At 52.3% G+C, this 27,627-nt stretch overlaps 11 protein-coding genes across 11 annotated transcripts; 6 read left to right on the top strand and 5 right to left on the bottom strand.

The window, feature by feature from the left end:
* Positions 1-208: 208 nt before the first annotated feature.
* CPAR01_15907 (fungal cellulose binding domain-containing protein) lies at positions 209-1,042 on the top strand (the record flags this gene model as incomplete). Its single annotated transcript, XM_060500152.1, has 1 exon — positions 209-1,042. The coding sequence occupies one exon, from the start codon at positions 209-211 to the stop codon at positions 1,040-1,042; it is 834 nt and encodes a 277-aa protein (XP_060340969.1).
* A 725-nt stretch (positions 1,043-1,767) lies between these two features.
* Positions 1,768-7,462, top strand: CPAR01_15906 (uncharacterized protein; the record flags this gene model as incomplete). The annotated part of the gene is made up of 6 exons (XM_060500151.1): positions 1,768-1,958; positions 2,029-4,662; positions 4,726-5,115; positions 5,169-5,789; positions 5,875-6,790; positions 7,262-7,462. The coding sequence occupies 6 exons, from the start codon at positions 1,768-1,770 to the stop codon at positions 7,460-7,462; spliced, it is 4,953 nt and encodes a 1,650-aa protein (XP_060340968.1).
* Positions 7,463-7,613: 151 nt separating this feature from the next.
* Positions 7,614-9,817, bottom strand: CPAR01_15905 (heterokaryon incompatibility protein; the record flags this gene model as incomplete). Its single annotated transcript, XM_060500150.1, has 2 exons — positions 7,614-9,313; positions 9,373-9,817. 2 exons carry the CDS (start codon positions 9,815-9,817, stop codon positions 7,614-7,616), a joined length of 2,145 nt encoding a protein of 714 aa, XP_060340967.1.
* A 187-nt stretch (positions 9,818-10,004) lies between these two features.
* CPAR01_15904 (uncharacterized protein) lies at positions 10,005-10,268 on the bottom strand (the record flags this gene model as incomplete). The annotated part of the gene is made up of 1 exon (XM_060500149.1): positions 10,005-10,268. A coding segment is annotated over one exon (264 nt), but the record flags the coding sequence as incomplete, so codon positions are not given.
* A 3,428-nt stretch (positions 10,269-13,696) lies between these two features.
* On the top strand, positions 13,697-15,338 carry CPAR01_15903 (major facilitator superfamily transporter; the record flags this gene model as incomplete). Its single annotated transcript, XM_060500148.1, has 3 exons — positions 13,697-13,850; positions 13,923-14,926; positions 14,991-15,338. 3 exons carry the CDS (start codon positions 13,697-13,699, stop codon positions 15,336-15,338), a joined length of 1,506 nt encoding a protein of 501 aa, XP_060340965.1.
* A 1,304-nt stretch (positions 15,339-16,642) lies between these two features.
* Positions 16,643-17,703, bottom strand: CPAR01_15902 (uncharacterized protein; the record flags this gene model as incomplete). Its single annotated transcript, XM_060500147.1, has 4 exons — positions 16,643-16,836; positions 16,916-17,149; positions 17,205-17,330; positions 17,385-17,703. The coding sequence occupies 4 exons, from the start codon at positions 17,701-17,703 to the stop codon at positions 16,643-16,645; spliced, it is 873 nt and encodes a 290-aa protein (XP_060340964.1).
* Positions 17,704-20,289: 2,586 nt separating this feature from the next.
* On the top strand, positions 20,290-21,618 carry CPAR01_15901 (uncharacterized protein; the record flags this gene model as incomplete). The annotated part of the gene is made up of 3 exons (XM_060500146.1): positions 20,290-20,397; positions 20,463-20,531; positions 20,599-21,618. 3 exons carry the CDS (start codon positions 20,290-20,292, stop codon positions 21,616-21,618), a joined length of 1,197 nt encoding a protein of 398 aa, XP_060340963.1.
* A 771-nt stretch (positions 21,619-22,389) lies between these two features.
* On the bottom strand, positions 22,390-22,641 carry CPAR01_15900 (uncharacterized protein; the record flags this gene model as incomplete). Its single annotated transcript, XM_060500145.1, has 1 exon — positions 22,390-22,641. The coding sequence occupies one exon, from the start codon at positions 22,639-22,641 to the stop codon at positions 22,390-22,392; it is 252 nt and encodes an 83-aa protein (XP_060340962.1).
* Positions 22,642-23,194: 553 nt separating this feature from the next.
* CPAR01_15899 (Mov34/MPN/PAD-1 family protein) lies at positions 23,195-24,295 on the top strand (the record flags this gene model as incomplete). Its single annotated transcript, XM_060500144.1, has 2 exons — positions 23,195-23,219; positions 23,286-24,295. The coding sequence occupies 2 exons, from the start codon at positions 23,195-23,197 to the stop codon at positions 24,293-24,295; spliced, it is 1,035 nt and encodes a 344-aa protein (XP_060340961.1).
* Positions 24,296-25,098: 803 nt separating this feature from the next.
* CPAR01_15898 (uncharacterized protein) lies at positions 25,099-25,308 on the bottom strand (the record flags this gene model as incomplete). Its single annotated transcript, XM_060500143.1, has 1 exon — positions 25,099-25,308. One exon carries the CDS (start codon positions 25,306-25,308, stop codon positions 25,099-25,101), a length of 210 nt encoding a protein of 69 aa, XP_060340960.1.
* Positions 25,309-25,600: 292 nt separating this feature from the next.
* Positions 25,601-27,418, top strand: CPAR01_15897 (uncharacterized protein; the record flags this gene model as incomplete). Its single annotated transcript, XM_060500142.1, has 4 exons — positions 25,601-25,904; positions 26,012-26,036; positions 26,308-26,526; positions 26,788-27,418. The coding sequence occupies 4 exons, from the start codon at positions 25,601-25,603 to the stop codon at positions 27,416-27,418; spliced, it is 1,179 nt and encodes a 392-aa protein (XP_060340959.1).
* Positions 27,419-27,627: the final 209 nt, after the last annotated feature.

The raw sequence follows: 27,627 nt of genomic DNA, 5'->3' as shown, positions 1-27,627 counted from the left end.
TTTACTTGTGCGTGTGTGTGTGCTATGGTTAACACTTCTACTCAACATTATATAAGGCATGTGCTGATCGCATCTACAGGCTTCTAAATTCAGCTCAGCACACCAACGTGACTATCCTATCATTCTTCTTCTTACTCTCTCTTTATCATTCACTCTTTACCTGACTTGAAGTCATTCCATTCTTTTCCGCGTATCTCCAATCGCAAATATGAAGGCCACTGTTGTTCTCTCCGCCGTCCTTGGCTTGGTCTCCTCGGCCTCTGCTCACTACACGTTTGACAAGCTCCTCGTCAACGGTGCTCAACAGGGTGGTGACAACACCTACATCCGCAAGCATCAAAACAGCTACATGCCCACCAAGTTCAAAAATATCCCTTCGGGCTCTATTTCGCCGACTGATGCCGATTTCTCCTGCAATAAGGGGGCCACTGCGGCCGCAAAGGTCTTCACCGTCAAGGCTGGCGACAAGGTTGGCCTCAAGCAGGCCTTCGGTGGCACCGGCATGCTTCACCCCGGCCCCACCCAGGTCTACATGAGTCCGGTCAGCAATGCCGCCTCCGATAAGGGCACCGGGACCTGGTATAAGGTCTCCCAGTCCCTGCTCTGCAAGGCCGGCAACGCCGAGTCTCTCCGTACTGGCGCGTGGTGCAGCTACGGCGAGGACAACGTCCACTTCACCGTCCCTTCGACCATCCCCAACGGCCAGTACCTCGTCCGTGGCGAGCACATTGGTCTTCACGGCGCTCACAACGGCGAGGCTGAGTTCTACTATGCCTGCGCCCAGCTTGAGGTTACTGGAAACACTGCTACGACCATGCCTGGCACTGGTGTCAAGATTCCCGGCGTCTACAAGCAAGCTGATGCGGCCGTCAACTTCAGTCTTTGGGGCAGCTCAACCTCCTACAACACCATCCCTGGCCCCGATGTTATCCCTGGCGGCACCACCCGCGGCAGCGCCGACGGATCTTCTGGCGATAAGTCCGTTACCGTCGCTGGACCCAGCTCCGCCTCGTCGGATGTTGGCGCCAAGGCCGACTGCTGAGCGACGGCGTTGACTAGGTAGTCAAGCTTTGGGCGACACAACCATCAAAAACGTTTTTGGCTTTTGAGGTGTCGTGATAGCCGAATGACTCTCCGGTCCATCACATGGAGGAGCTAGAGGCCACCCTTCTTGAGAACTCCATCCGGAGTGTACGTATTTTATTACATGTATTCATATATCCAGTACATACTTGGCAGTCGGTGATTGCGGGTACATAAAAAGAATCGAATTGCATTCGTCAATCTAAGCTCCATTTCTTCCTGAGGATGCCATCGATGCTATTATCATCACATTGGTATTAAACCCCAAAGCGTAATGTCCAGACCAATTGAGGTCCTCATCGACAAGAGTTTTCCGCGCAGAACCGAACTCTCAGGCTTTGTTGTGAGACGCATGAGTGGTCTGACTCTGCATGTATTGAGTGGAAGCCTGGTGAATCACTTGATTTGTTTCTATGAGTGAATTGCCGCATTGGTGAAAATTAAGTCAGCCGCAGTCTGGGCGCATGCGAGTTGCTAGGTTTATTTCAATATTGTTTTCTGGTGTTGCCTGTGGTTGGTCCAACATGACTTGGTGGCGTCAAGTCCGCGGCAAGAGATCTTGGCGGGGAAATGACTTGATTCAAACATTTCTCGACTCGCATTTCACTTTTAGTCCTTCGGATTTCAACGACGACGATTGAGACTCTGCGACTTGCTTCGTGAAGACGACCACTAACGTACGACATGGCAGCTGCGCCAGGGCGTACTGCCCACCAACCTACCGCAAGGGAACTCGTGGAAGGGATTGCCGAGGAGCATGGCATTATTTCTGAGAGCGACTTGACGGAGATTGGAACCATGAATCAACGCATTCGATCCGTCGTAGAAAAGGCTCTATTACAGAAAGATCAACTGATCGGTTCCTCGATTTTGACGTATGCTACAACCGCTCATCAATTAGGTCTGCTCAGTTGCAACTTCGACAGCTGCTAATCGTGTCTGAAGCTTGGCAAAGAATCTCAACACTAGTCATGCCCGCTTTGTCTTCGAACTTCTTCAAAACGCCGATGATAATAAGTTCGTTGTAGCAAACAGTCGGGGTGTTGAGCCTTTTGTAAAGTTTAGTGTGTACCGAGAACGTATCAAAATTGAGTGCAACGAGGATGGCTTCACCTATCACGACCTCAAAGCCATCTGTGCGATTGGCCAGAGCTCAAAGAATCGCAGTCATGGTTACATCGGGGAAAAAGGTATCGGCTTCAAATCCGTCTTCATGGCTGCCTACAAAGTCAACATTCTCTCGAACGACTTTTCCTTCAGCTTCACCCATCGGAAGGGCGACAGCGGGTTGGGGATGGTTACCCCTATCTGGGAACCAGACTTTATCCCGCAGTGTGAACAAGCTTCAAGTTCCATCACACTTCATCTTCATCAGTACGATGACACTTCTCTCTCAGAGGCGGCGCGGCAGAGGGAGGAAATTAATAGAGAGTTCGAAAACCTTCCAATCACAGTTTTGCTTTTTCTGAGGAATCTGCAACGCATCGAAATCCAGTTTCACGACGACAATGACACGGAAACAAAGCGAGTGGAGTATTCCTTCTCAACTTCAAGTTCGAGCACTCTCATAGAGAGAGTATGGCTATCCGACCGTGAGTCTTCTTCCGGCGAGACTGTCCAGAGAAAGCATCACGTCACGCGTCAAGTGATTCGAGATGCTCCTCCAAACGAAAATAGGGAGCTTTCTGAAGGCAATGGCCGTGCGGATGCTGAGACTGAAGTTATCCTGGCTTTCCCACTTACCGATGACTACACCCCCATCATTGATAACCAGCCAGTTTTCGCGTTCCTTCCAATGATGCCCTTGGGCTTCAAGGTAAGTAAGCCTTTGCAGCACAGAACTTTCCATCCACAACATCGCTTCAAGCCTGTGCTGATTTACAAGCAGTTCATCATCCAAGCTGATTTCGTCACCAACTCGTCTCGCGAAGGAATTGTGATTTCATCTGCACGTAACTTGGCAATCAGAAATGGTATCGCGACTTGTTTCCTCAAAGCCGTAGAGGAGATGTGCCAACATCCCATGTTGCAATTTCAATGGATGAGGTGGCTTCCACAGAGACATTCATACCCTTGGGATAGCTTCTGGAGTGGCTTGCTCGAAGACATTGTAAGCCGTATCAAGACGAGCAAGATTCTTCGCACAAGGGGGAGCGGTCACCTGGGCGGCATTCACTCGCTGCGTCGCCTACAGTCCAATTGGCTCGACGAAGCTGGGACTCCGTTATTCGACGACCTTGATGCTGAGATCTATGTTGCCGAAGAATACCAGATCAAGGATCTAAGCTTACTTGAGCCGTACGGTCTGAAATGGCTGTCAGCAGACGAGAGAATAGCTCGGATGGAACGGGACCTTGGCCAACCGACTGGTAAATCAAGAATGAAGAATCCGTCCACCAGTACGCAATGGCATTCACTAGCTGCCAGTACGATTCAGAGACTCGTCGCTACCGCGTCCCCACAGAGCCTAGCGAGAATTCACACTTTGGACATCATACCTCTAAGGGATGGCAGTTGGACCTCGATTAATCGGAACAGACGACCCATTTACTTCCCCTTCTGTCGGAATGGTCTTGAAATCCCCGCAGATCTTCCCTTGTCTCTCGTCTGCCCAGAGGCATCTGCTGTCGATGATCGTTACAAGCTCTTTCAACTGCTCGGTGTTCAAACGGCAATGGTTGAAGAGGTCCAACAATTGATCTTTGAAGCTCCAGTTCCGACTTCGAAGACCGAGGGTACCCTGCTAGCATCCGTCAACAACATGAAGTTTCTATATTCATCTTACCACCATACTTCTTCCGGTGTAGAAAGCTCAACTGAAATCACTAAGCTCTTTGTCTTTGATCAGACAATGGAGATTCAGCTGCCTCATCGCCAAGATGTCTACCTCGCCACAAGCGGTCCCTATGAGCCTTGCCGTCTTTTACAGCCTACACCAAATCAGCCAGACGGGTTCTTTGTGTCATTTTTGCACGATCAGTACTCTGAACGCCCTCCAGAGACACCGGCGGGATCGGAGCAGGCATGGTCTGATTGGCTTGAGCGTGTTCTGCGAATACGCCGTCGGCTGAGACTAACCTCTTCTACGTCTCCAGAAAGTCTTTCTCCCGAGCTCGACTTTGTCCGCATTTTTCGTCCCGAAAGCTTCATCGAGGCACTTCAACATCATTGGATACTGCTGAATCATGATGACTCGAGGACCTCGAAATTCCTTCGCAACCTTCGAGACCTCAACATCACATGCAAGGACGGCAGGGACTACCCACTCGCGGAGACGTTTCTACCACTGTTAGAGCTCCAGGCTGTTGTCTCTTCGTACCTTGGAGATTCAACAATCAGCTTCCTTCAAATCGATGAAGCCGCACATTCTGCTTCATATCATTCAAAATGGGGCTTCTTAGTCAACGAGCTTGGTGTCCGAGCTCGAGATGACGTGAACTTGCGTTTGTCAATTCTTGAAAAGGTTATTGAAGGTCAGCCACAACAAGGGAGCTATAGGAAGATTCTGGGTCTCTACGAAATGATACAACTTCGGTGTGAGGAGTCTGCATCCAAAGATCATGTTGCCACAGTTGTGAGGTAAGGAGCTACACCCCAGTTTCCAAAGAAATTGACAAGCGACAAGTAATTGATAAGACGTAGAAACTTCTGCCGCCAGAGACATTGCATCTTGGTTCCCATATACAACAATCAAGAAGAACAAAGAAGGGCCCCTCTTAGAATCTCTGCAGCTGAGGACGGCATACTGACCTGGAGAAGGCCGGATACCTGTGTCTGGGCAGCCCCAGGTGTTCCGTACGCTTACACTGCTCTTGAAGGGCGATTCACGAACGATTGCTCCGAAGATCCTGTGGATTCTCTGGAGAGGTTTATGAAGGTGACCCTTGGAATAGGAGATTGGGACGAAAAATGCTGCATACAGGAGCTGAAGCACATGAAGGGTGCGAATTGCGATGATTTCGACTGGGTTGTGGAAATTTACGAGTTTATTCACGCCTGCGACATGTCAGAAAGTCAATTGAAGGACTTCAGGTATGTTTCATAGCTCATTTTTAACGAAAGGTGTCTGACTTTGTCAATTCCAGGACCCTCTTCAGGACAACGCCTCTCATATTCGTTCCGAATGGCGAGACGTTCAGATGGTGTACAACAGCCGAGTGCTTATGGTCAAGCGGGGCCAAGATTCAGGGACGAACGACTCTCAGCTCCATCTACGAAGACTTGGAAGACTTCTTCGTCGATACACTCGGGGTACAAAGACTAACTCTTGCAATGGCATGCGATGAGCTTCTGAAGAAGGGGACCGAGCAAACAGCCGCCACCATTGCCGAAGTTAAAGAAACAATATGGGCGGTGAACACCCTTCTTCAGACTGCAACGTTGTACCCTGACCCAGAGCAGTTACTGAAAAGTGCCATATTTCCCGTTGAATATCCAAATGGGCAGGTCTGTCTCGAAACTTTTCGCACACATTTCGTTATTAGGGACCGCAAACCCTTAGCCGCGATATTTGCTTCTAAAGTCAAGTTTCTGGACTTTTCTCTTGATGAAGTTCATAGGCTCAGTAACTTCTTTTCTTGGTTAGGTTTAGATTCCCGATATCTCTCCTCTTCCGTAAAGGAAATCTCTACTGTTGCCAGCGATTCTCAAATCAGAGTGCAACGTCCTGATAGAGATATTAGAAGGAGAGCAGGTGGAATCTCTAGGTATTTAATAACAGACTTCCCTGCCTGAACTCTCATTCAGGTGGTTCTCAAGCTGGAAGTTTCACTGACCTGATAACGACACTAGGGTTGCGTCTCACTTCAACAGTCCTCGCTCGGACGACGTCCATGGTCTATATTACACACTCCGTGCCACCGAAGTATTCGAAACGCATGGAATCTCATCTGAGATTCACCTTGTTCAGGATGGTAAAGCACACATCCATGCCAAGTCATCAAGCGAGCTTCACATCCGAGAGGCGGCTGGCCGCTTACAGATATACGTCCCTCTGAGCAAAGAGAGGCAGGATTTCTGTTATCACTCGAGTCTTCCAAGGCGTCTTCTGGAGTGGGTCATGACAGAACCCGAGACACAAATTTGTGGTGCAATACCACACCGAGCCATCAGTGCAATGAGCTCAGCTCTCAACGCACCGATCCAAAGCGTGTCACAGATCCTAGAGGCAGAAGGGATTATTGACTTGGGCGGTATTAATGAAGACGATCAAGGCCAAGAGTTCGAAGAGAGATCTGATGCCTCGCCTCCACCGGTGGCAGACTCTCAACGCCAAGGTTTCGCGGCTGAGATGCCCATAAGACCCTTCTCTTTGACGGGGCCCCGTTTCGTTTCAGGACCTGCTGTTACTCATCCTACATTTACGCAGCAGACAAGTACTCCCGCTTCACCTGATAGCAACAGAAGTTATCGCTTGCAGCCGAACTCACCTGTCGATGCAGCCGCCGCAAGCCTACCACAAGACATCTTTCATTTTGGGGAAACTTCCACGACACCCACTGCTACGGCCTTGCCTAGATTCGATGCGTTCAGCGCAGAGTATCTGAGAATACTCAACAACGTCATCTTTTCTGCGCGGCGTAGATCGTTTCCTGACCTTGGTCCTACAAGAACAGGACAGTCAGCAGAATGTGCCTCGACTCCTACTTCCAGTCCGTGGATACCTCCAGGAAGTGACAAGAAGATCGGCGCCGCCGGCGAGCTCTTTGTGAGTACAGATAATCTAAAACGTGTCTACTTTCTTTGACACAGTCCTCGATGACTACTCAAGACTCTTTACTCATTGGCTTCTTCCAGGTTTATGAACTGCTCTCGCATCTCAAACCTCCACTTCCAGGCTTTGGCATGGACGATTGGCAAAGTACGATGCGAAAACATGTGGCAGTTCATCCCGAATACTCCTACGTGACTCCTTGGGAAGGTCAAGAGACTGCCGACATCGTCTACGACGACAGGTTTGGAGTTCTAACTGAGATTCTTATCGGAAAGGGGTATTTGGAGCGGACCAAGTGGATCGGCAAGAAGCCTCAATACTTAATCGAAGTTAAGACCACGCCCGGAGATGCTGCAAGGCCGTTCTTTGTAAGCAAGTATCAGTACAACAGGGTAGGGCTTCAAAAACTTTCGCAATGGATGCATCGTTCAATTTGGCTGACCAACGTTTTATGGAAATGCATAGATGAGGTCTTACACAGATGCGTCAACGTCCCCGGGAGGATCTTGCACAGTTTACATGCTGCTTCGAGTCTTCAACCTTACTGCGTCGGACATCGATTTCAACGTCTACATGGACCCTTATGCTTTACAGCAGGACGGCACACTGATCTTCACGGAACATACTTGGCAGGTGGTCCCAATGCAAGGCAATAGAGCTGCTTGATAACTTTGAGTTTCCTGGTGTTTGGAGTGTCTGAGGCTAGAGTTCGTAATTGACAGGGTCTGATTGAGAGCATTGCTGATGCCTTGCTTTGGTCGCCCTCGTCTTCTATCAACCAGATAGTTTACTAGATTTTACTAGCCACTTCTCGCATTCAGATGATTCGTATGGTTCTAATTCCATCAGGACCACAATTGTTCGATAAGCTTCCATCGGCGTTATGTGTCCCATTCTGCAGCATCTCAATCTCTTCTGCATCGTCGGTTACTGCCAGCCCAATCCTCTTGAAGACCTTCCTCTTCTCATCTACGGCCATCAGCAGAAGGCACCTCACAAAGCCATCAGGTTCATCCTGCTTCTGTGCGACAATGTAGTATAGCGATCCTGTGGTATTCTCGTCGTTGAAGCTTTCCTGGCCAATGTCCATGTGTACCAGAGGACCAATATTCCGTTGCGGATCTTTCCTCGATGCTATGACAATGACACCGTTGACTTTCAGAGAAAGGAACCGGCGTTGGCTGCCGGACTTCACAAACATTTCGAAGGGCAGCACACAACATCTAAGATCGACATGGCCTCCTTTTACCAGACCCGTCTTGTTTTTCGACACGTACTCGATTCGGACGTCTTCCACCTCTATGAGCAGTTTCGATTGATCAATCAGGGGTCCAGTTATGATTTTGCCATCGACTGAGGCCCAAGAGAATGATGGGGCCCTGTACACCTCGGGCCGAATAGATGGAGAGCCGTCAACCTGCGTCTCCTGATCAACATGCCATAGTAAATTGCTGGCTAAATGCTTCCGCCACATCCCCACGACATAGGTGTCGTCAACGAGAGTTTCGAAATGCTGAGCTATGCCTGAAAGAGCCAACAATTTGTCGGAGGCCATAGTCAAGCGGGTGCTTCCATACGCTCTCACGATTAAATCCCAAATTCGATGGTAGAACGTGGGGTCGTCCGGCTCTGTCTCTCGCGACATTGCATCAGGGCCGTAAGCTTCTTTACTGAGTCTCTTGAATTTTGTCGGAACGCTGTTTGCCAAGATTTCCGGCATCTTCTCTGGATAACACTCGGCGGCCGCTTGCTCTCTACATTCCCAGAAGAGTTGATCGCGGCCAAAGTGGAGAACGCGTGGTGAAAGCAGACGCTCCTGTAGAACCCAGCCGCGCTTATTAAGATGACACTGCCCAACGGCATGGCCCCAAAATGACATGTCGATAATGCTGCAGTCGGTGTATTCCGTTTCCAGTCCAAACCCCTCTGCATTGAGGCAGATGTCGGTAGTAAGGCTCACTCTCGGATCCCGCTTGAAGAAAAGGCCCTTGGAACTATCGCGTGCTCCCGCTGCAGAGATGTTGCAAAATGAGTTTGAATACACTTTGTGCATCAAACCCGCTTCGACCAGCCAGTCGGAGAGATCGTCTCGATCCTGGAATATGCACAGCGAGTCGATCCAGAGGTACCGCACGCCTAGTTGTCGAGTGACTTGCACGGCTTCACGGAATGTCTTTGGAAGCTTGGAGAGCTCGATGCCTCTTTTGAAATCGTCACACGTGGCTTTCTTCAGTTGCAGAAACTGGGCTGAACCCCAGCAATGACTCAGGGTCGCATAACGATCATTGTGCGAAGGCCGGTGTTCTGCCGTGATTACCAGACGGGCAACATCTGTTCCCTCGCAACCAGCCTTGAGGTCAAGCAATCGAGTTGGATACCACGGATCCGCTTTCAGCTCAACGTTGCAAGCCGTGTGAGTAGACAAACAGGTTTGCATCCATAAGTTTGCTTTAGCCCACGCTTCCTCGGAGTCCGTGTTGTTACTGGAGAACGGTATCATCTTTCCGGCATCCTTGTCTGGTGGCCGATCACATTAGAAAAAGCTGACGGCTCATCAACCCGGCAGTGTTACTTACAATCACCTCTCTGTACCACATAAGTACCAGAAATATTCTTTTGATCAAAATGAATTTCATCCGTGAATCCCGACTCGAATGAAATGGATACCATCAAGTCAGACCCAATGGCTTTTAGACTCGGTTCCTCGAGAAGGACAACTGCGCCCATAGTCACTAGACCATCAAACTCGTCCAACCGTTGCCCAGGTGTCCAGGACTTCGTACCGCCTGACCTAGGGCGTGAGGTCCAAACGGCGTCGAACTCTCTCAGTCTAATCTGGTCCTCCTCGCTGATCTGGAGCCAGAACGGACGACATGTCTCGCAAGCGTCGAGGGCTGAAGCTTCAAGGCTCGCGACCGATTCGTGATGAGCAAGTAAAATGGTGGGCTCGGAGCCCTCGTCGGTATCGCGAACCCAACCCTTCCGGTGTTGGAATGCCCCAACGCAAACTTGACATAACATTCTGATAGACTGTGCAGATAGCAAGAAATCTGTACGACAGACCTGGTATGAAGACAGTTGAACACTTATTGTTGTCTTTGAAGATGAGGCTGCCAGCATGCTTTGGGTGCCGCGCCATGTGGTCCAGTCAGGCCCATCTTGTTCGTGCGCGGGGTTAACACATACGGCTGAACTTCAGCTCGGTTGACTACACCGCAGAATTAAAGCTGATCATTGTGATAGGTGATGGTTCATGCATAAAAGCTGGGGTTGATAGGCAGGACAAAGATAAAGCCAGCCTGGGGCTGGGTGCCAAGACAGCCACAGCGCCAATGACCCTAGCCCATTGGATTGACTTCTTCGCACATAATTGTGGCCGATTGGGTTGCTTTGCAGAGAGAAACGGCAACGAGGGCGCGAATGGCTTCAGGGTTTTCTCACAGTCAACTTGACTAGAGTCAGAGCAGCATTTCTCAAGACTCCGATTTAACCCAGGAGAGGTAGCCCTCAACCCTCTCAAGTGTCTCCAGACTGATCAGAATTCTGATGCAGAGAAATTTGAGGCTGAATCGCGAGCGCAAAATGATAACGTTCGACGTTCGAGGAGGAATCGGTTCCGATGGTGTCTCGGCCTGGCTTGTACCGCTCTTGTACATCGTTAGGTCTGCGACCGCCGCGACAAAGACTGAATCAGGGTGCTTGACTTACATACAAATGATGATTTAGTACTGGGCAAACTGCGCCATGATTGCCTCGAGAGGACTTTACAACTCGAATTCACCGCAACAACGACTTGGGCCCGGATCTGTTCTGTATCCACTGCCTTACCCACTTACACCGAGAAGCAATTACGCTTTCGGAATCAGAACCAATGTGTCTTCGCTTCTGCTGAGTTTGCGATCAGTGTGCGATAGAGGCTAAAAGCTACGCGCTTTGGATATGTTCTTTGGGTGGCGGGCTGCTATTCCGAATACTTGATGGGCATCACCCGGTGCTCAAGCTTGAGTTGATGAGTTGGCGTTCGGTTGTAGCAAAGGGATATCATTTTGGGAAAGTGAAGTTTCTGAATCGCTTCAACTTGAGGTTTCGAAGAGAAGGAGGAAAAAGAGAAGATGCAGGGATGGAAGGGAGAAGGGGTTTGTCCACAACCCCCCTCACAGACAGTTAGCTTTCTCCCTACAAGACTCTGGCAAAGTAAGCCAAAATGACTGAGCATGAAAACAAATGATGCGGATGCCTTAATCGGTTTCGGACTTGAGCATCGAGACTATCGATTCATCGACGCCCTCAAAAACTCGGATGATATCGGACAGAAAGCGAATCAATAATTGGGCATCACATTTAGTTGAACTTTTTTCCCACAAGGTTGCAACACGAGTTCCGAAGCTCCGGGGGCCGCTCGAATCAGAACGGAGCAGTTGCCAACCTCCACGTGTGAATGTTGCAAAGATATTGCAAAATGAGACTCCGGTGTTACGGCTCGAACGGTCCAGCTGCAAGCCTCAACTCCCTTACAACCACGCGCCTTTGCCGATCGGCTCGGGGCGGACCCACTGATGCCCGCCGGGCGGCGGGTCCAGGCCATGCAGCCACTTAGAAGCAGCCCGCCGGCGCGCGCAGGCGGCCAAACACTAAACAGTCATAGAGTTGACGCTCCTCTCGGCCGCCCACAGACGCACACACACTCGCAGAACACCATCTTCAGCCCATGGAACACACTATCGTCATTCCGGTCCCCGAAGTCGAAGATCAAGACCACAGACATGCCGCGCACTAGGTGAGAACTAGCGGAGACGCCGTGCGACATCCCGCGCTGTCGGTTTATACGGCCATGTGCGCCTAGCATTGGCATGGAGCTGATCTATTGCTGTCAGCCTGTCACTGTCGATGTGGTGTAGATGTCAGACAGTGAGATAGATCTAGTCTTTAGGTGCCGGCGGGCGGATAACATCTATCACAAGCCTAGACAGCTCTGGCTTATTGCCTATCGTGACATTTTGCAACCATTTTCAGACAACACCAAACGAGCCTTCGGTCATACTACACGCTACTATGGGTTAGGTGAACGGCTCCCCCTTCCACGGGGCCACTGCCGAAGAATGGAGCTTTAGGACTTCCGCCCCGGTCGCGGATGGCGGAGGATGCGTGGATGGGCCCATATTGATCAAATCGCTTCGTGTAATCCCACGCAGTCAATTACACTGACATCAACAGACACACACGAGGGCGTTTTTGGATCAGTAACGCTTGGAGTTGCCGTCGGCCGTGGCGTTTTCTCAACCTCGTCTGCCAGAGACCGTTATCAGCAAGCAACGCCTCCAACATTACGCCGCGACGCGGCAGCGTAGGTACACGAGTCAGATCCCCGACGTCAGCGAGATGAGACGAACAGGTTTTTTGGGTATGTCTTTTGCGTCTCTTCATTTCGAGATTGAGTGAGAACCCTTCCAAAAAAGGAGAGTATCCGAGAGGCACAGCTCTGAAAAGGAGACGCAGAGAGTAAACCATACAAGGAACAACCCTCAGCTGTCAGGTCTGATTCGGGTCCACGGCGATAGGAATGGGGACTCATGGGAAGATGGAGAATGAAATCGTTGTTGCATTTGGGGGTGGGCTTGCCATCATGCACGAGCCCGCTGCCGCCGCCGCCCCCCTTAAAGCGTTGAAGGGTGAAAGGCCGGCCCCCTTTCGGAGACCCACGGAGAAGTCTTGAATAATATCCTCATGTCTTTGCATCTGCAGTCTTGGCAAGCGACAGGCTGACAGACGATCCGAAGAACGGGGTTCAATATCATCTTGAGTATTAGCCTCCATTACAGGCTTACAAGCGTACGTAGACCTCGTGTTTTCTGCACTTGCTATTGATCGTACCCGGAAATGCGGCAATTTGTGACAGGCTTCTAGTTCCCAGGCTGTCTTCAGCTGGCATGTGTGATTGTCTCAGTCTCTTACTCCCTCTGTCCCTCTCTCTCTCTCTCTCTTCCTCTCACAAATCAAGCCTGCTTAATCTTCTTCTTCTTTGTGGTGTTTTGCAGGCCGAAAATTTTGCAAGCCACCCCGAGAACCGGACGCACGGCAGTACGCCGAACATTGCCCAACTGAACCTGAACTAGGCATGGATTATTCGCAGGCTTGCAGGAATCTAATCGCCTTCTGGGAAATGGTTCACGCGGTGCTAGCTTCCGAGTCCGGGGTTGCCCCCGGGTCGGACGAGAGCAGCCCAAGACGGAGGAGAACACTGACACAGGCCAGAACTTTTTTGACTTGGTCGTTATCTAGGGCGTTTCCGCTCTTGTGATTGGATGAAACGTTATCTCCCCCGCCGGCATTTACATATTGAATTTGACTTCAGTCTTTTGCAAGACGGTTAGCTTTGGGAGGGGGGGGCGTGGTCGACGACTCGACACTAAGACTGGAGACCCCGAACAGTCGGGACATTTCCCACGCCACCGCGCCCATCCTATCACAGCTCTCAATTGGGTTCTTTGAGAGAGATAAGGCAACATTCTAGTTGTACGAATACCGTTTCTAAAACCAGATTGTCGCGGGGTTGCAGTGAATTCTATGGGGATTTCGAAGTCGGGATGGATCGAACCATGTGGGCGGGAACCCAAATGCAGTAGCCGCTAGGAGGCCAGGGGAGTTAAGCATCGACTTATAACAACTCGACTTCCCTCCTCGTCCGAACTGAATCCTGAGAGTGTGTCCGAACCACAAGTCCATCAACAACTTCGTCGACTCTTCACCTCGCCGCCCTCACCAAGCCGGCTTTCACAGGGTAACCCACCCAAACGGTGTCTCAGCGGTCGTTGAATCTAGAGTTCAACACCGATCCCGCGATCGAACACCCTTCACCGAGGCCTCACCGAAATCTCCACAGTTCATCCCAGAACCGCAACGATGCCCGACTGGAAGGCCATGTTCGCCCCGGCGCCGTCCCTGGACGTGCCCGGCCTCGAGACCGTCGACCTTGCCGACAAGGAGATGGAACGCCGCATCGTCCGCAAGCAGGATCTCAGAATCCTTCCCTGGATTTGCATCACCTACCTCCTGAGTACGTTTTCTCCAGCATCACGAGAAAAGACGAGAAGTTGCCATCAAACACCCACTAACACGAGAATCACAGACTACCTCGACAGAGTCAACCTCGGCAACGCCCGCACCCTCAACAACGACAAGCCCGAAGACAACATCGTCACCATGCTCAACCTCACCGGCCAGCGCTACAACGTCGCCGTCGCCCTCTTCTTCGTCCCCTACGTCCTCATGGAGTTCCCCTCCAACATCATGCTCAAGTACTTCTCCCCCTCAAAGTGGATCTCCCGCATCATGGTCTCCTGGGGCATCGTCACCATCTGCACCGCCGCCTGCACAACCTACGGCGGCCTCCTCGCCGTCCGCATCATGCTCGGCCTCGCCGAGGCCGGCTTCTTCCCGGGTATCATGATGTACCTCTGCTTCTGGTACAAGCCCGAGGAGCGCGCCACCCGCATGGCCATCTTCGCCTCCTCCGTCGCCGTCGCCGGCGCCTTTGGCGGTCTCCTCGCCACCGGCATCTCCTTCCTCAACCGCAAGGGCGGCCTCACGGGCTGGCAGTGGCTCTTCATCCTCGAGGGCATCCCCGCCGTCATCGTCGGCGTCATGGTCTGGTTCATGCTCCCCGACTACCCCCAGACCGCCGCCTGGCTCACCCCCGAGGAGCGCGCCTTCGCCGTCAAGCGCCTCGGCCCCTTTGCCCCGTCCATGTCCGACAAGCACTGGGACAGCAAGGTCGCCAAGAAGACCATCATCGACCCATACTTCTGGCTCTTCGCCATCATGTACTTCCTCATGACAAACTCCCTCAACGCCTTCGGCTACTTCGCGCCCACCATCGTCTCCTCGCTCGGCTTCAAGGGATACAACGCCCAGCTGCTCACCGTCCCGCCCAACGTCTTTGCCATGTTCATCATTATCGGCAACTGTCTGCACAGTGATAGGACCAAGGAGCGCTCTCGCCACGTCATTGGTGCCTTGATCTTCGTCGCGACGGGATACCTCCTCCTGGCCATCGTCAAGCACTGGGGTGTGCGCTATTTTGCTGTGTGCATCATTGCTTGCACCAACGCCGCCGTCCTCCCTTTCGTTGCTGTAAGTTCACGAATCTCCATTGAGGCATTGAAAAGAAGAAAAAGTAAACTAATAAGTAAAATAGCACCGCACCGCAACCGTCCAGGGCTCCACCGCCACCGCGCTCGCGACCGGCGGCATGATCGCCATCGCCAACACGGGCGGCATCTCCGCCCCCTTCCTCTTCCCCAGCACCGACTCCCCCATGTACAGCATGGGCAACTGGACCATCTTCGCCTTCCTCGCCACGACCGCCATCCTCACCGGCTACGTCTGGTACGTCTTTGGCAGCCACTCGGGCTACCGGACCGGCACCAAGGACGCCGCGGGCAACCTCGAGGTCCTGGACGCCGGCGCCGGCGACCCCGATGAGCTCATGAACAAGAAGATGGGCATCGTCACCGACCAGGACAAGAAGGATGAGGAGGCTTAGACGAGTCCTTTCTTGCCTTGGTAGAGAGAGAACGGAGTAATTTGGAAAAAGGGATAGACTTTTGCGCGCGTTGGTTGTATGGATATAGAAACTGTTGATACCCCCGCTAGACAGCGGTCGCCTCACAAGGCACAATGAAAGCTTATGTTGGATGATTTACATCGACTCGTGGTCCACGGATGTGTTTCTGTGATTCACTTACCTCGCTACATCACCGGGAACATCATTAAACGCGCGCGGAAAACACTTGCCGACGGGGCAGGGATGATGAACTACTAAACGAGGGGATCACGACTCTTAAGCAAACAAAGTTTTGTACCACGGAACGGAAGAAGAAACGAACCGCCAAGGCAAACATGCTCCTGGGGTTCCCTAAGTCTTGTGTAACTTCCGTGACGTGAACCGCGGGTGCCACGGGACACGCCTAAAGGTTGTGTTGCCTGCCTCATGTAAGCCAAGCCTGTCAGAGTTCTGGGCGCACACGAGACTTTCGGCAACGACATGCGCCGCGGCTCTTCTGTCTTGCACCCATCTTCTACGGCCGTCTCAGAAGCTTCGACGCAGGGACAAGGCAAAAAGTATATCGCGAAGCTGGCCAGTCGTATCACGAGTTATACCGCGTGCTATAGGGATTGACTCGCAGACTGCAGCCGTGGAGAGAGATGCTTTGTAATCGGGAGTTGTCAGTGCGCCCACCACCACAATTAGCCCGCGGATGTCGCAGACATCACGAAATTGTCAGAGGCAAAAATACAGCACACGAAGCGCCTATCGCCAGTGTTCAGAACCGCAGAATGCAAAAGAATTGGGCCCTAACCAGGATTCGAACCTGGGACCTCTCCCATGCGTGTCGTAAAGACCCTAAGGGAGAATCATACCGCTAGACCATCAGGGCTGATCGGTTCTTCAATTGTTGCCAGGTGGCGCTTGTTGATGGCGGTGAAGGTCAAAAGTTGTAATATGTTTGGCTCTCAATAGACAGCGGGAGCTAATGCAACTCAGTGAGAGATTAAGTCTGGCACCTTCAAACTCATTCCAACCTTTAATTCCAAACAAGAGCAAACTCGAGAACCTTCTGCATCCTCCCCGACAATGTTTGAGGCGTATGCGAACAGGAAACTTTGCTGAGGCTTTATTTGTTCTCTGGGGAAAATGTTATCCGTTTGCGGACTGCATTGCCGCTGTTATGCTTTTTAATATGTATGAAGGTCAACCCTTGCTGTGTTACCCTGCCTTGCCCACCACCTTTCCGCAACTCAAAACTCATTTTCGATTCCTTCCAACTGGGGTTGTGCCGAAAAAGCCTATTCCTCATTCTCAAACGTCACCGAATGTGTCAGCGCCCAGTCCCGAATGTCGTTGAAGTTGCGGCAGGTGTGCAGCGTGCTGAAGTCGGGCCAGTGGCCCTCGAGCGGGAGATCCGGGTACATCTTGAATGTGAAGACGCCAATGTCGGCTTCGCACATCAGGTTCAATCTCAGGGCTTCGATGCAATGGTCTAGTGAGCTCGTTAGCAATGCGGTTTTCTCTGCATTCTTGCCACTCATGCTCATGGCTCATGAATCGTGGTGACTTACTCAGGTGTCCTCTCAAGTCCTTGTGCTCAACGGCCACGTCGCCGCCGACCTCTTTCCTTGAGTAGTACTCCGGGTACGTAGCTTGGCGGAGCAGGTTCAGGCAGTGAAGCTGGTGGAACACCTCCAGGCCGACACGGTAACCTTCCTCACCCGTGACGGCATTGGTGGTCTTGATTGACTTGGGATCGAGACCGAGCTTGTCGAGCTCGGCGCGCGAGATCATCTGGTCGCCGACTACGCCTCATTAGCTTCTATCATCACGTCACCAGCCATTGGGTCGTCTTCTTACTATTGTTTGTGATGTGATCCCATGCTCTGTCGATCTCGTATCCAGCACCGACAAAGGGTGACCAGTCCATAATGGGCGTCAGGTTGTACCTTTCGGTGTGGTACTTGATGATTCCTGCAGCAGGGGCTATGAACTGTCAGCCATGATGAAGGGTGATAGTTATTGGGCGATGATTCTTACACCATGACGAGTACTTCTCCGTCACCCAAGTATCGTCCTTATTGGTGTTGCCATAGCGAAGGCAGAATGATGCAGCAAACAGCGTGACAGACGTCGTCAAAAGCACGGCGTGAAGAGCCCAAGGCCAATACCGCAGAAGCCGCCGCGCCTTCTCTTTGCACGGGTGTTCATCGCCGAGCCTCATCCGTCTCCATGTCGCTTCGTTTCCTCCTGTGGCGGCCTCTACGTTCTCCGTGCTCTCCGTGTTGAGGCTTCCGGCGAGACTCTCGACTTCCTCCTCCTCGTGGGGTACGGACCGGTAGACCTTTTCTGAAGACATAATTATTAAAGAGAGAGGGACCCTCTTCGGCAGGCAAGGTAGTAGCACCGGAAGGTTAAGTTGGAGCACGCCAGGTGCCTTAATTAAGAAAGAATAGAAGGCGAAAGAAGGGATGCTGTCACGAATTTGACAGCAAGGGAATAGTACAACGACGTCAAGTCGGGTATAGAAACGGATGATGGGAATTGAAAGTGACCAAACAAGAAAGAGACAAGAAGGGAGAATAATAGAGTGGTAAGCACAGAACGGGGAGAAGGGGAGGGGAAACAGTTCGGAGGCAAGGCCAGCAGCTCTCTGAGAAGGTAAGAAGAGACGAGTGCCAAGACGATCGCTTCGGGCGCGGAAAATCAGATTACCAAACTAATGGGTGATCACAGACCGTCCAAGTCGATTAGTCGATGGGTGTGGGAAGAGGAGACTCGGTAGGGAGAGAGGGAGAGAGAGGGCACGGGCAAGAGGCGGCGTCAGCGAGAGGCTACGCGCCGCAACTATGTCCCAACTCGAACAATGACAGGACTCGACTTTGGAAGGGGACCCAGTTCGCTCAAGACCGAGGGAGGAAAAGTCGCCGTCTGGCAGGTGTGTGCAATGCAACCTCGCCCCGTTGGGATACTTGGGATCCATGGACCATAGTGGCATAGGCTCTGGATAGTCGGATGGAAATTGCCAGCTAGCGAGATGTCATCCAGCCACCAGAAACGTTTGGGCTGTTTGATCTTCGTTGCGAAGTTGCGGCACAGGCCAAGAAGCCGATCATCCCAAGCAAGAATAGACGAGACAGAAAAGAGGTCGAGTCCGTCACAGCTGGGGGTGGGACCGGGAATGTAAGTCGACTCGGTCAAGTTGCAAGCCATGGTTCAAGTGATCATGGGCAATACTGCGTGCTACGTGCGCCGTGCAGTGAGGGATGATAATAGATGGTCGGAAATAATTAGCCGCTCTCGTCCAATAACCACGGCGATGATTGGGCTGGCCCTTGTTGATGAACAATCCCATGAACGGGATTTCGTGCAGTCTTGGTAACATCTGCAGGGCTACTCATGTCAGGTTTAGTCAGGCCCAAGCCCTGGCTCTTGTATCCTTGTCTCCGTCCCTGCAGCAGGCTTTTTGCCTCGAGAATGTGATAGAGAGCTGAGAACCTTCTTCCCATAGTCAAGAGTTGAAGAGACTCAAAGAGAGAGAAAGAAGCAAAGAAAAAGGGGCCCCTGGTAATGGCACAGCTGAGGCGTTGGTGCGGTGTCTCAGAACAGGGGTGTGTCGAAACGCGGAGTTTGGTGCGACAGGGTATGGCTTGCGGGGGAGATCCCACGACCAGTCACCACGTTCCAGCGCCTCCAGCCCATCCCACAGGGGATGCACCGACCACTCACGAACGCCGCAAGGCGCCAGGGAAGAGCCCGGGCCGCCTATGAGGCTCAAAACCCGGCAACTTGATGCCGCATTGCTCATGGAATATCCACCACCACAGGACACCAACAGTGGTCGGTTTTGAGTCGGTACACCTTTTTAATCTTGACCCAGGTTCGGTTGCTGTCAGGTCTTGGCATTCTGGGACTGTGGCTGTATCAGAGGTCCCTTGTGCGGCTCATCCTCTCTAGCGTACGAGTAACAGTACGACAGGAGATGGCTGATGGATCATCACCGGGCCACCCTACCAGCGTATTTCCCCGACACACTGCGGCGTCGCGAAGACCTTCCGTAACGTCCTGTCGATCAGGCTTAGCATCAGATCGTGTTGGGGTCTGTCGAACGAGACGCCAGGCACAACGAGAGAACACCCTCGCTTTCCCCTGTGTGCTCCCCGTCTGCTGACCGCCCAGGGTAGTCTTGGAACTTCTTGGAACTGAAACTGCAAGCGAGTCCAGTACCACATCCATGTTCATGTCTAAAGGGAATAAGGTAGTATGCTTGTTGTCTTCTCATTGCTTGGTACGAGAAGTGCTCCGTATACGAGCTTTCGAAGTGGAGGACGACAACCATCGTCGATACCGCAAGCGCGGGATTCGGCTCACATCCTAGTCCAGGAACCTCCCTTCCAGCCTCCCCGCGTCCAGCATCTTGGTGCTGTTCGACATCATCAGCGTAGCCCCGACGAGTTTTGAACGAGTCCCATCTTTTGCGGCTAGCTCAGTCCGAGCAACTATCGCAAGCCGTCATAGCCCATGGCCCTGTCTCTCCACCCCCTTTCAGACCCTTTCCATCTGGTATCCCGACTCTGAGACGTTTCTGGTCCTACGCGGCAGGCCGATCAGAGTTTGACGCCTTCTAGTCGAGGCCCTTTTCGTCCAAACTTGGGGCTTCAACCCATGCCTTCGTCACTTAGTCGAATGGAGACTCGGGAATGGACCAAGTGCCGTGCCAAAAGGGGGGGTGCCTTGTCAACTCGCTGTGGAGGGACGAAAACGCAGAGGTCGTTGAGCAAGATATAATATCTTCTCAAACCCGCTCATCAGCCCACCATTGCCTGACCATCCGTACATCTCATTCCACTGTTGGCCCCTGATCGCTTGACGCGACCCTTCATTCCTTTCTCTTGTAATCCAGTTGCTGTCATTTGCTGCCGGTCAGCCAATCATTCTTTTCAAGATGCACTACCCATCCTTTGGCCACTTCCTCTTGGCGAGCATCCTTGCCGTCCAAGGTGTTCAGTCGTTGAACCTCATCCCCACGGGTCAGGTCGCCAGACGCTATGTAGTAAGTTTGCCTTCCACGATGAGTCTAAAGTGTGGGAACGCGAGGACTAATATGAGGTTAAATAGGCTCCCGCCTTGGCACTCGCCATGCCTGCCCTGGCTGCGCCCCAGGCTGCCAGCATCGAGGCTCGTGAGGTAAAATTCAATCTTCTCAAATGTGCTCAGATCAAAGAGTTATATATATACTAACACCTCCTCTCAGCCTCACCACCGCGGCAAGAAGACCAAGAAGGCCAAGGCCGCTAAGCGCGACGAGTCTGCTGTCGATGAAGCCTTTGAGGCTCACGACATCGAGGCCCGCGAGCCCCACCACCGCGGCAAGAAGACCAAGAAGGCCAAGGCTGCGAAGCGTGAGGAGTCTGCTGTCGATGAAGCCTTTGAGGCTCACGACATCGAGGCCCGCGAGCCCCACCACCGTGGTAAGAAGACCAAGAAGGCTAAGGCCGCCAAGCGCGAGGAGTCTGCCGTCGACGAGGCTCTCGAGGCTCGTGATATTGAGGCTCGTGAGCCCCACCACCGCGGCAAGAAGACCAAGAAGGCCAAGGCCGCCAAGCGTGAGGAGTCTGCTGTCGACGAGGCCCTCGAGGCCCGCGATGTCGAATCCCGCGAGCCTCACCACCGCGGCAAGAAGACCAAGAAGGCCAAGGCTGCTAAGCGCGACGAGTCTGCCTCCGACGAAGCCATCGAGTCTGCCGAGCACGAGATTGAGGCTCGCGAGCCCCACCACCGTGGAAAGAAGACCAAGAAGGCGAAGGCCGCCAAGCGTGACGAATTTGTCTCTGAGGAGGCCGTCGAGTCTGCTGAGCACGAGATCGAGGCCCGTGAACCCCACCACCGCGGCAAGAAGACTAAGAAGGCGAAGGCCGCCAAGCGCGATGAGTCCGCCTCCGACGAAGCCATCGAGTCTGCCGAGCACGAGATTGAGGCTCGCGAACCCCACCACCGTGGCAAGAAGACCAAGAAGGCGAAGGCTGCTAAGCGTGACGAGTCCGCCTCCGACGACGCCGCTGAGCACTCCGTCGAGACCCGCGAGCCCCACCACCGCGGCAAGAAGACCAAGAAGGCGAAGGCTGCCAAGCGCGACGAGTTCGCTTCTGAGGACGCTGCCGAGCACGCCGTTGAGGCTCGTGAGCCCCATCACCGCGGCAAGAAGACCAAGAAGGCCAAGGCCGCTAAGCGCGACGAGTACGCCGCCGTTGAGGCTCGCGCTTTCACCGCTTAAGGGGGGTTTCCAACTTTGTGGCAGACATGGGGGCCAACAACTTAATGCTCTGACCCGGGCAACCCTTGAGTTGAGACGACCGCCAGTTCTTCCTTGTATCTAGAGTCCGAAATTCACAGCAAATTACATCAAGTTCGGATTCGGTTGACTGGTTCGCGTTCGCAAACCAACTTGGCCAATGCTGTGTTGTGTAGACTAGAAAATCAGCTTCTCATTTTTCCATATATTTTTAACAGTAATAATGACAGTATCAAAGTGCATTTTCTCTTGGCCCAAACATGTCCTTGGTCGTGCGTCGTTGACCGTGAAACTCTACTGCCGTCGCAAGGCCGGCAGACTTCGGTCTGATTCTTTTTTTCTCCTTTGCTGCTTGCATGAACCGCAACGTGTTGCGACGAAATTAGTGTTTCGCCTCAAAGTCATTCCTGACGTTGGGACGATATCGAAACATCTCGGAGCCGGACCGGCCGCCCATTGCGGAGGCGGGGTGACTAGGACACCCCTCGTTATCGCGCTCGTAACGTCCGTATGGTGGATGCGAAAGCAGCGGAGACCCCGATCAAGATCCCAAAGACCAGTTGACGGACATCCATGGTAGAAGTACGCGAATAATTGACCCGGGACTGGCGATATCCGAAAATGCCATGACGTGTGTCGTTTGTTGGAGCCACTTGACCCAGCAACGTGGAGGCTCACGAATTTCCACATTGCCAAGAGTTGCTGTTCGAACGTGATCTACCAGGGACGCCCAGTGATTCGTTTCGGAAAGGATCATTGCCAGGAACTGCGAGCCTTGGGTCGCAGCAACTCGTCAAGATCGCTTTCGGTCCTTTCCCCAAGAACCCCCGTGGTCTTTTGCTCATCTCCCGCTGATTTGTACCATCGATTGAACCGTGGATCATGGACGGCCATCTCCCGAACTAGTTCCACTTGGCAGTTCTCAACTTCATCACAATTCCAGTATGTAGCCACATGGAAATAGCAGACGAGACGGGAGGCCTGAGCATAGCCGAACATTCGCATCTTCCATTCCAATTGGTATGGCTCGCGACCGTAGGCTGATTCTTTTTTTGACTTTGCTCGAATTCCCAAGGGTCAAAGCGAACTTCCGTCATCTTGTCTGTTACATTAAAGACCGCAAAGTCCGGCTGGACCAATGCCAGCTCGTCGAGACCGAAGCTAGAATGTTGACTAACATCTTTTTCATCGACTCTCTTTCATTATATGTGGATACCGTGTTTCTTGAGCTTGATGTGATCGAATGCTTGATTGGCGTTCACCGTGTTGATGATGTGCATGATGGGTGGTCGTGGAGCTCTCAGGTAAGCCTGCAAGTGTCCCTGGCACCTCAGGTCGCGATTGGAAGAGCGAATGCCTGGCGAGGCTTATGTAATGCACCCACGCTCCGCCTCGAAGTGATAGCTTTATCTTATCGATAAGATACGGCTGAGGCAGCTGGATGGTGGGGTAAGTGCTTCCATTGTCACCAGCATCTCCAACCTTCCTGTGAGCCTAAGCCGTCCCTCAACGTCATCTCCTGCAAACACAACTGCTCACGCGGAAACGAGCAGTCAAGATGGAGACAGCTCTCAAGTCGTGGGGTATGTCGTGAAATCTTCTACACTGTCGCCATTGCCGCGCCCAATACAGCTGACCACTTGCTCTAGAGCTCGACAACAACGTAAAGTTGGTTGACACCAAACGCGACGCTCTCTACAACCTCGACCACGATGCCCAGAAGGAACAGATGAACGCCCGCCCGTGGGCCGCGAACCCGAACCACTTCAAAAATGTCCGCATAAGCGCCGTGGCTCTCATCAAGATGGTGATGCACGCCCGTTCCGGCGGCAACCTCGAGGTGATGGGTCTCATGCAGGGCTATGTCAATGGCGACACTTTCATCGTCACAGATGCCTTCCGATTACCCGTGGAGGGAACCGAGACGCGCGTCAACGCCCAGGGCGACGCCGAAGAATACATGGTCGAATACCTCAGCCTCTGCCGTGAGCAGGGCAGAATGGAGAACGTCGTCGGATGGTATCACTCACATCCGGGCTACGGCTGCTGGCTGTCCGGCATCGACGTCGGCACCCAGGCGCTACAGCAGCAATTCCAGGAGCCCTTCCTCGCCGTCGTCATCGACCCTGACCGCACCATCAACGCAGGCAAGGTGGAGATTGGAGCTTTCCGAACGTACCCCGAGAACTACATCAAGGAGAAGGAGGGCGGGGCCAGCGGCAGTGGCGTTACCAGCGATGGATGGCAGGAAGTCCCTCTGGCGAAGGCGGCAGAGTTCGGCGCTCACGCGAATAAGTACTACAGCCTCGAGGTGTCCCATTTCAAGAGCACGCTTGAGTCCCAGATGCTGGAGCTGCTGTGGCACAAGTACTGGGTACAGACGCTGAGCCAAAGCCCGCTCATTACGAATCGCGACTACGGAAACAAACAGATGCTTGATCTCGCATCCAAGATCAAGGAGACTACGACACAAGTCGCCCGTCAGGGACGGAGTGCTCCGGGAACGGGTGGTGTCGGCGCGGCCAGTAAAAAGGTCGACGGACTGCTCGAGAAGCTCGTGAAGGACAGTAATACTGTGGCGATGCAGGAGCGGACTGGTCTCGTTGCGATGGAGGTGAAGAAGAAGATCTTTAATGACGTGAGCGCGAACGCGTCGTGAGTCTGGTAGAAGTTTCGCTTTGTTGCTTGGCCTCGATACAGGTCTTCGCGAGGTCCTGGGCATGATAGATGGCGTTCAGAGGATAGGGTGGGCTTTGGCCCCGAAATGATGACATGATTTTGAGCCGTAATCGCTGCTGTAAAATGATGTTTTACCTGATTGAAGTGCCTCCGCTGATATCCCACTAAGTCTTTCAAGCCCTCTAGCCTTATCGTGACTGTTTGAGCTGCCCGCGTGAGGCTTGAGCTTGAACACGATCTTGAATCGTAAGCTGTTTTCCGGGTGAAAAGTGCACACCTAGTATCCCGCGAATACATTGCACCTAAAAAGCTCAGCCTCAACATACGATGACCTTCAGATGACACGTTCCAAGGGGCCGAGACGATTCATTTCAAGCTGGCATCGAATACTCAGCAGACGAAAGCAGCCTCTGTGCCGATGAAGTCCCTCCCTTTCTTCGGTTCTCTGCCAAAGGTAGGAAATAAATTTCGCAGCCACATCTGACCTTGTTAGATGTGCATGCCTTCCTACTAATTCTTTCGGTCCAGTCATAGGCTTTCCGACTAAATATTTGCTGTGTTACACAGATCACTCTGAACTTGCAATTATCGAATGCATCAGACCGGTGAGAGCTCCTAAGTAACTTGGCCGACCAAGTGATGTCAAATTTCCCCAATCATGCTCATTCACGAATATTTAATCTCTCTTATAACACTTGCAAAAGGTCCCCTTCCCGGACGAACCAACGCCGTTCCCCATCGTCAGTGACCGAAACATAGCTAACATCACCTGACGGCGGGTCCTCAGTAAAGCTTCTCGGCTTTCCCTTGCTCCAGCACTACATCACGCTCTACGTCTACGCCTTGTCTAGTGAGAAATACATGCAGATGCACAATCATGTTTGTTTGCGCTAGGATGAGACCCAGGAAGACCGGCTCAAGTTGCGCGTCGCCGGTCCTCAGCAAGAAAACCATGTCCAGAGCCAATGCCATCCAGTATCTCAATACTGTCATCCAGAAACGAGTAGCTCATTTCTTGTCAAAGAGCTTCTTCCTTCAGCCCTGATCGAGTAGTAGGTTCATCGCTCAACGCATCCGTGCAGGAAACGACCATCTGGCGCGATGTCCGACCTTAGATGTGGCATTTCCCAAGCACACTGGCTTATGGAGTGTACTTCCCGAATGTCACCACGTTCATGTCGAGCGTAAGCCAACATCACTACTGTAGAGAATGATTCAATGATCATAGCTATTAGGTGGCGATCTCTGGTAAAAACGCACCGATGGAGTGCTTGTCCCGCCACATATGAAGACAAACCTCTCAGACATCACCAGCTCTCTGGACTCAATTGAAGGTTCTTCAGAGAGAGTGGATGAGCAACGGCTTTCAAAGACTGGCTATATGTATCAAGGAAGTGATTATTTCTCCAGGGTCGTAAACGAGGTAGAGGTAATGCAGAGGACCACTCAGGCATTGCGACGTAAGCGGATGTGCTGGGCTCACGTTCCCGAGCTCTATGATGTCTCCTTTGCTTGCGGTTCTGGAAAGAAATACTGTCGCCGACCGATTCGAAACCGCAAACCTAAAGCTTTGGCTCCTGACCTCCAGAGTAGTAGTCTAGATGAGAGCATTGGATCCTAGACTGGAACCACGTGGCCCATCTTAGCCTCCACGGCCAAGGGCAGAATACCTGGGCGCTTTAGGCTTCTACGATAGACGGGCCCCTCGATATGGGCATTAGGTACATGGGGGCGCGAACAAGGGCATATTCACATCCCTTCAAGTTCCGGCCATTTGCCTAATATCATCCTATGGCTCCCTTTGCTATATTTTCCATGTACCCATAGATCCGCATTTAACTTATGAGATGAAGATTCAGAGCATGGCGGTTAAGCGTCTGTCATGTTCGTATTATGGGATACAGTCATATGATTCGCTGTGTCACATTGGAGATAACATAAGAGTCCTCTGAGGTATGTTTCATCGTATTATCAAGATGATTGCATATTTAGATGCATACATAGACGAGTTGGTATGCTGAGCTTCGGAGGTCAAAACATTGCCCTATTTCAAGACGAGACCTACGTCCGCTCCTCATCCACCTCGTCATCAGTCCTTTCGAAACGGTGCACAACATGCCAGAGATCGTCCAACGACGTCTTCCAGACGAGGCTCAGACGTAGCATCTCGCCAACTCGACCACGAGGTAAAAGGCCTCTAGCTTCTCATAGGTGAGTTGGTCATCCCGAGTAAACTGAACTCTATGATCCATGTATCTTGGAAGAGCCTGGCATTGCCTTCCGTAGATCAACAATAAATGTGACTCTCTCAAAGAGCAAGACGCAAACCGCGTCAACTCTGACGAACCTACCGAGGCCGAGAGGAACACTTCCTAATCTGCCACTCACTTAGTCTCACTGTTCCCGCAGGCTTTTACCTTCCACCATCATAAGCGCCTCATGCCGGTCGGCGAAATATCAACGATAGTCCAGGCCCCGGAAACCGATTCTCAACGTATGTATCGAAATGGCCTCTTTCCTTCTAGACCTACCGCATCCCGTCATGGTCCGTCCTCTTCCATCGGCACCCTTCCCTAGAAAGGACGGCAGAATACCATTAACGACTTCGTCCATCATTTATCGCTTAGGCCATTTCCGCATCAATTCCTCTGATATCGGACACATGTCGATACCTGTCCAAGCAGCAACAAGCTACATGGCTCAAGTAACCCCCCTAAGACTGACCCGTTCTCAGAAAACATCGTCACGACCAACGTCCCAATTTCAGCCTTGTCCAATCCCAGGGTTCGCCGTCGAAGTCGATCGAGTTCTTCGAAATAAAAGTCGTCCGCCTCGCTCCAATCGTATCCCCTCACCATCTCTCCTCTTGTTGACACCTCAAACCTCTACCCTTCCCAGTCGGCCAACAGCATCCATCATACTTTGCACCAGGCAAAGCCAGTCTCCCATGCCATCCACTCAACCTGAATCCCGGCCCGTATATCCAATTGCCTGTTGTCGTCGTCGTCGTCTTCGTCGTCGCCGTCGTCTTCGTGCTTACCGTATGATCCTCATTCATCCCGGGGCGATGGAAAAGCCTGGTCCTTCATCGCGATTCATATAGCAGCCAACGCAATCGATATCAATCACCTCTCATAACCCCCAAGCACAACCTCAGCCCCAGACCCTCAACCAAATATTCCGCGAGAAACCTGTAAACCAAGCCATCAAGCAAACGAGAAAGAAAAATAAAAGTCAAATCCAAGAGAGTCCAAGGGGGAAGATACCCTCCCCCTAAATACACGCTCCTTCCCCTCCTTCTCCAAGTACACC

This window comes from Colletotrichum paranaense, assembly GCF_030867605.1.
Source record: "Colletotrichum paranaense strain IMI 384185 chromosome Unknown Scaffold_22.1, whole genome shotgun sequence".
NCBI classification, from domain to species: domain Eukaryota; kingdom Fungi; phylum Ascomycota; class Sordariomycetes; order Glomerellales; family Glomerellaceae; genus Colletotrichum; species Colletotrichum paranaense.
Note: the sequence above shows the minus strand (reverse complement) of the source record. Positions and strands in the feature narration are given on the sequence as shown.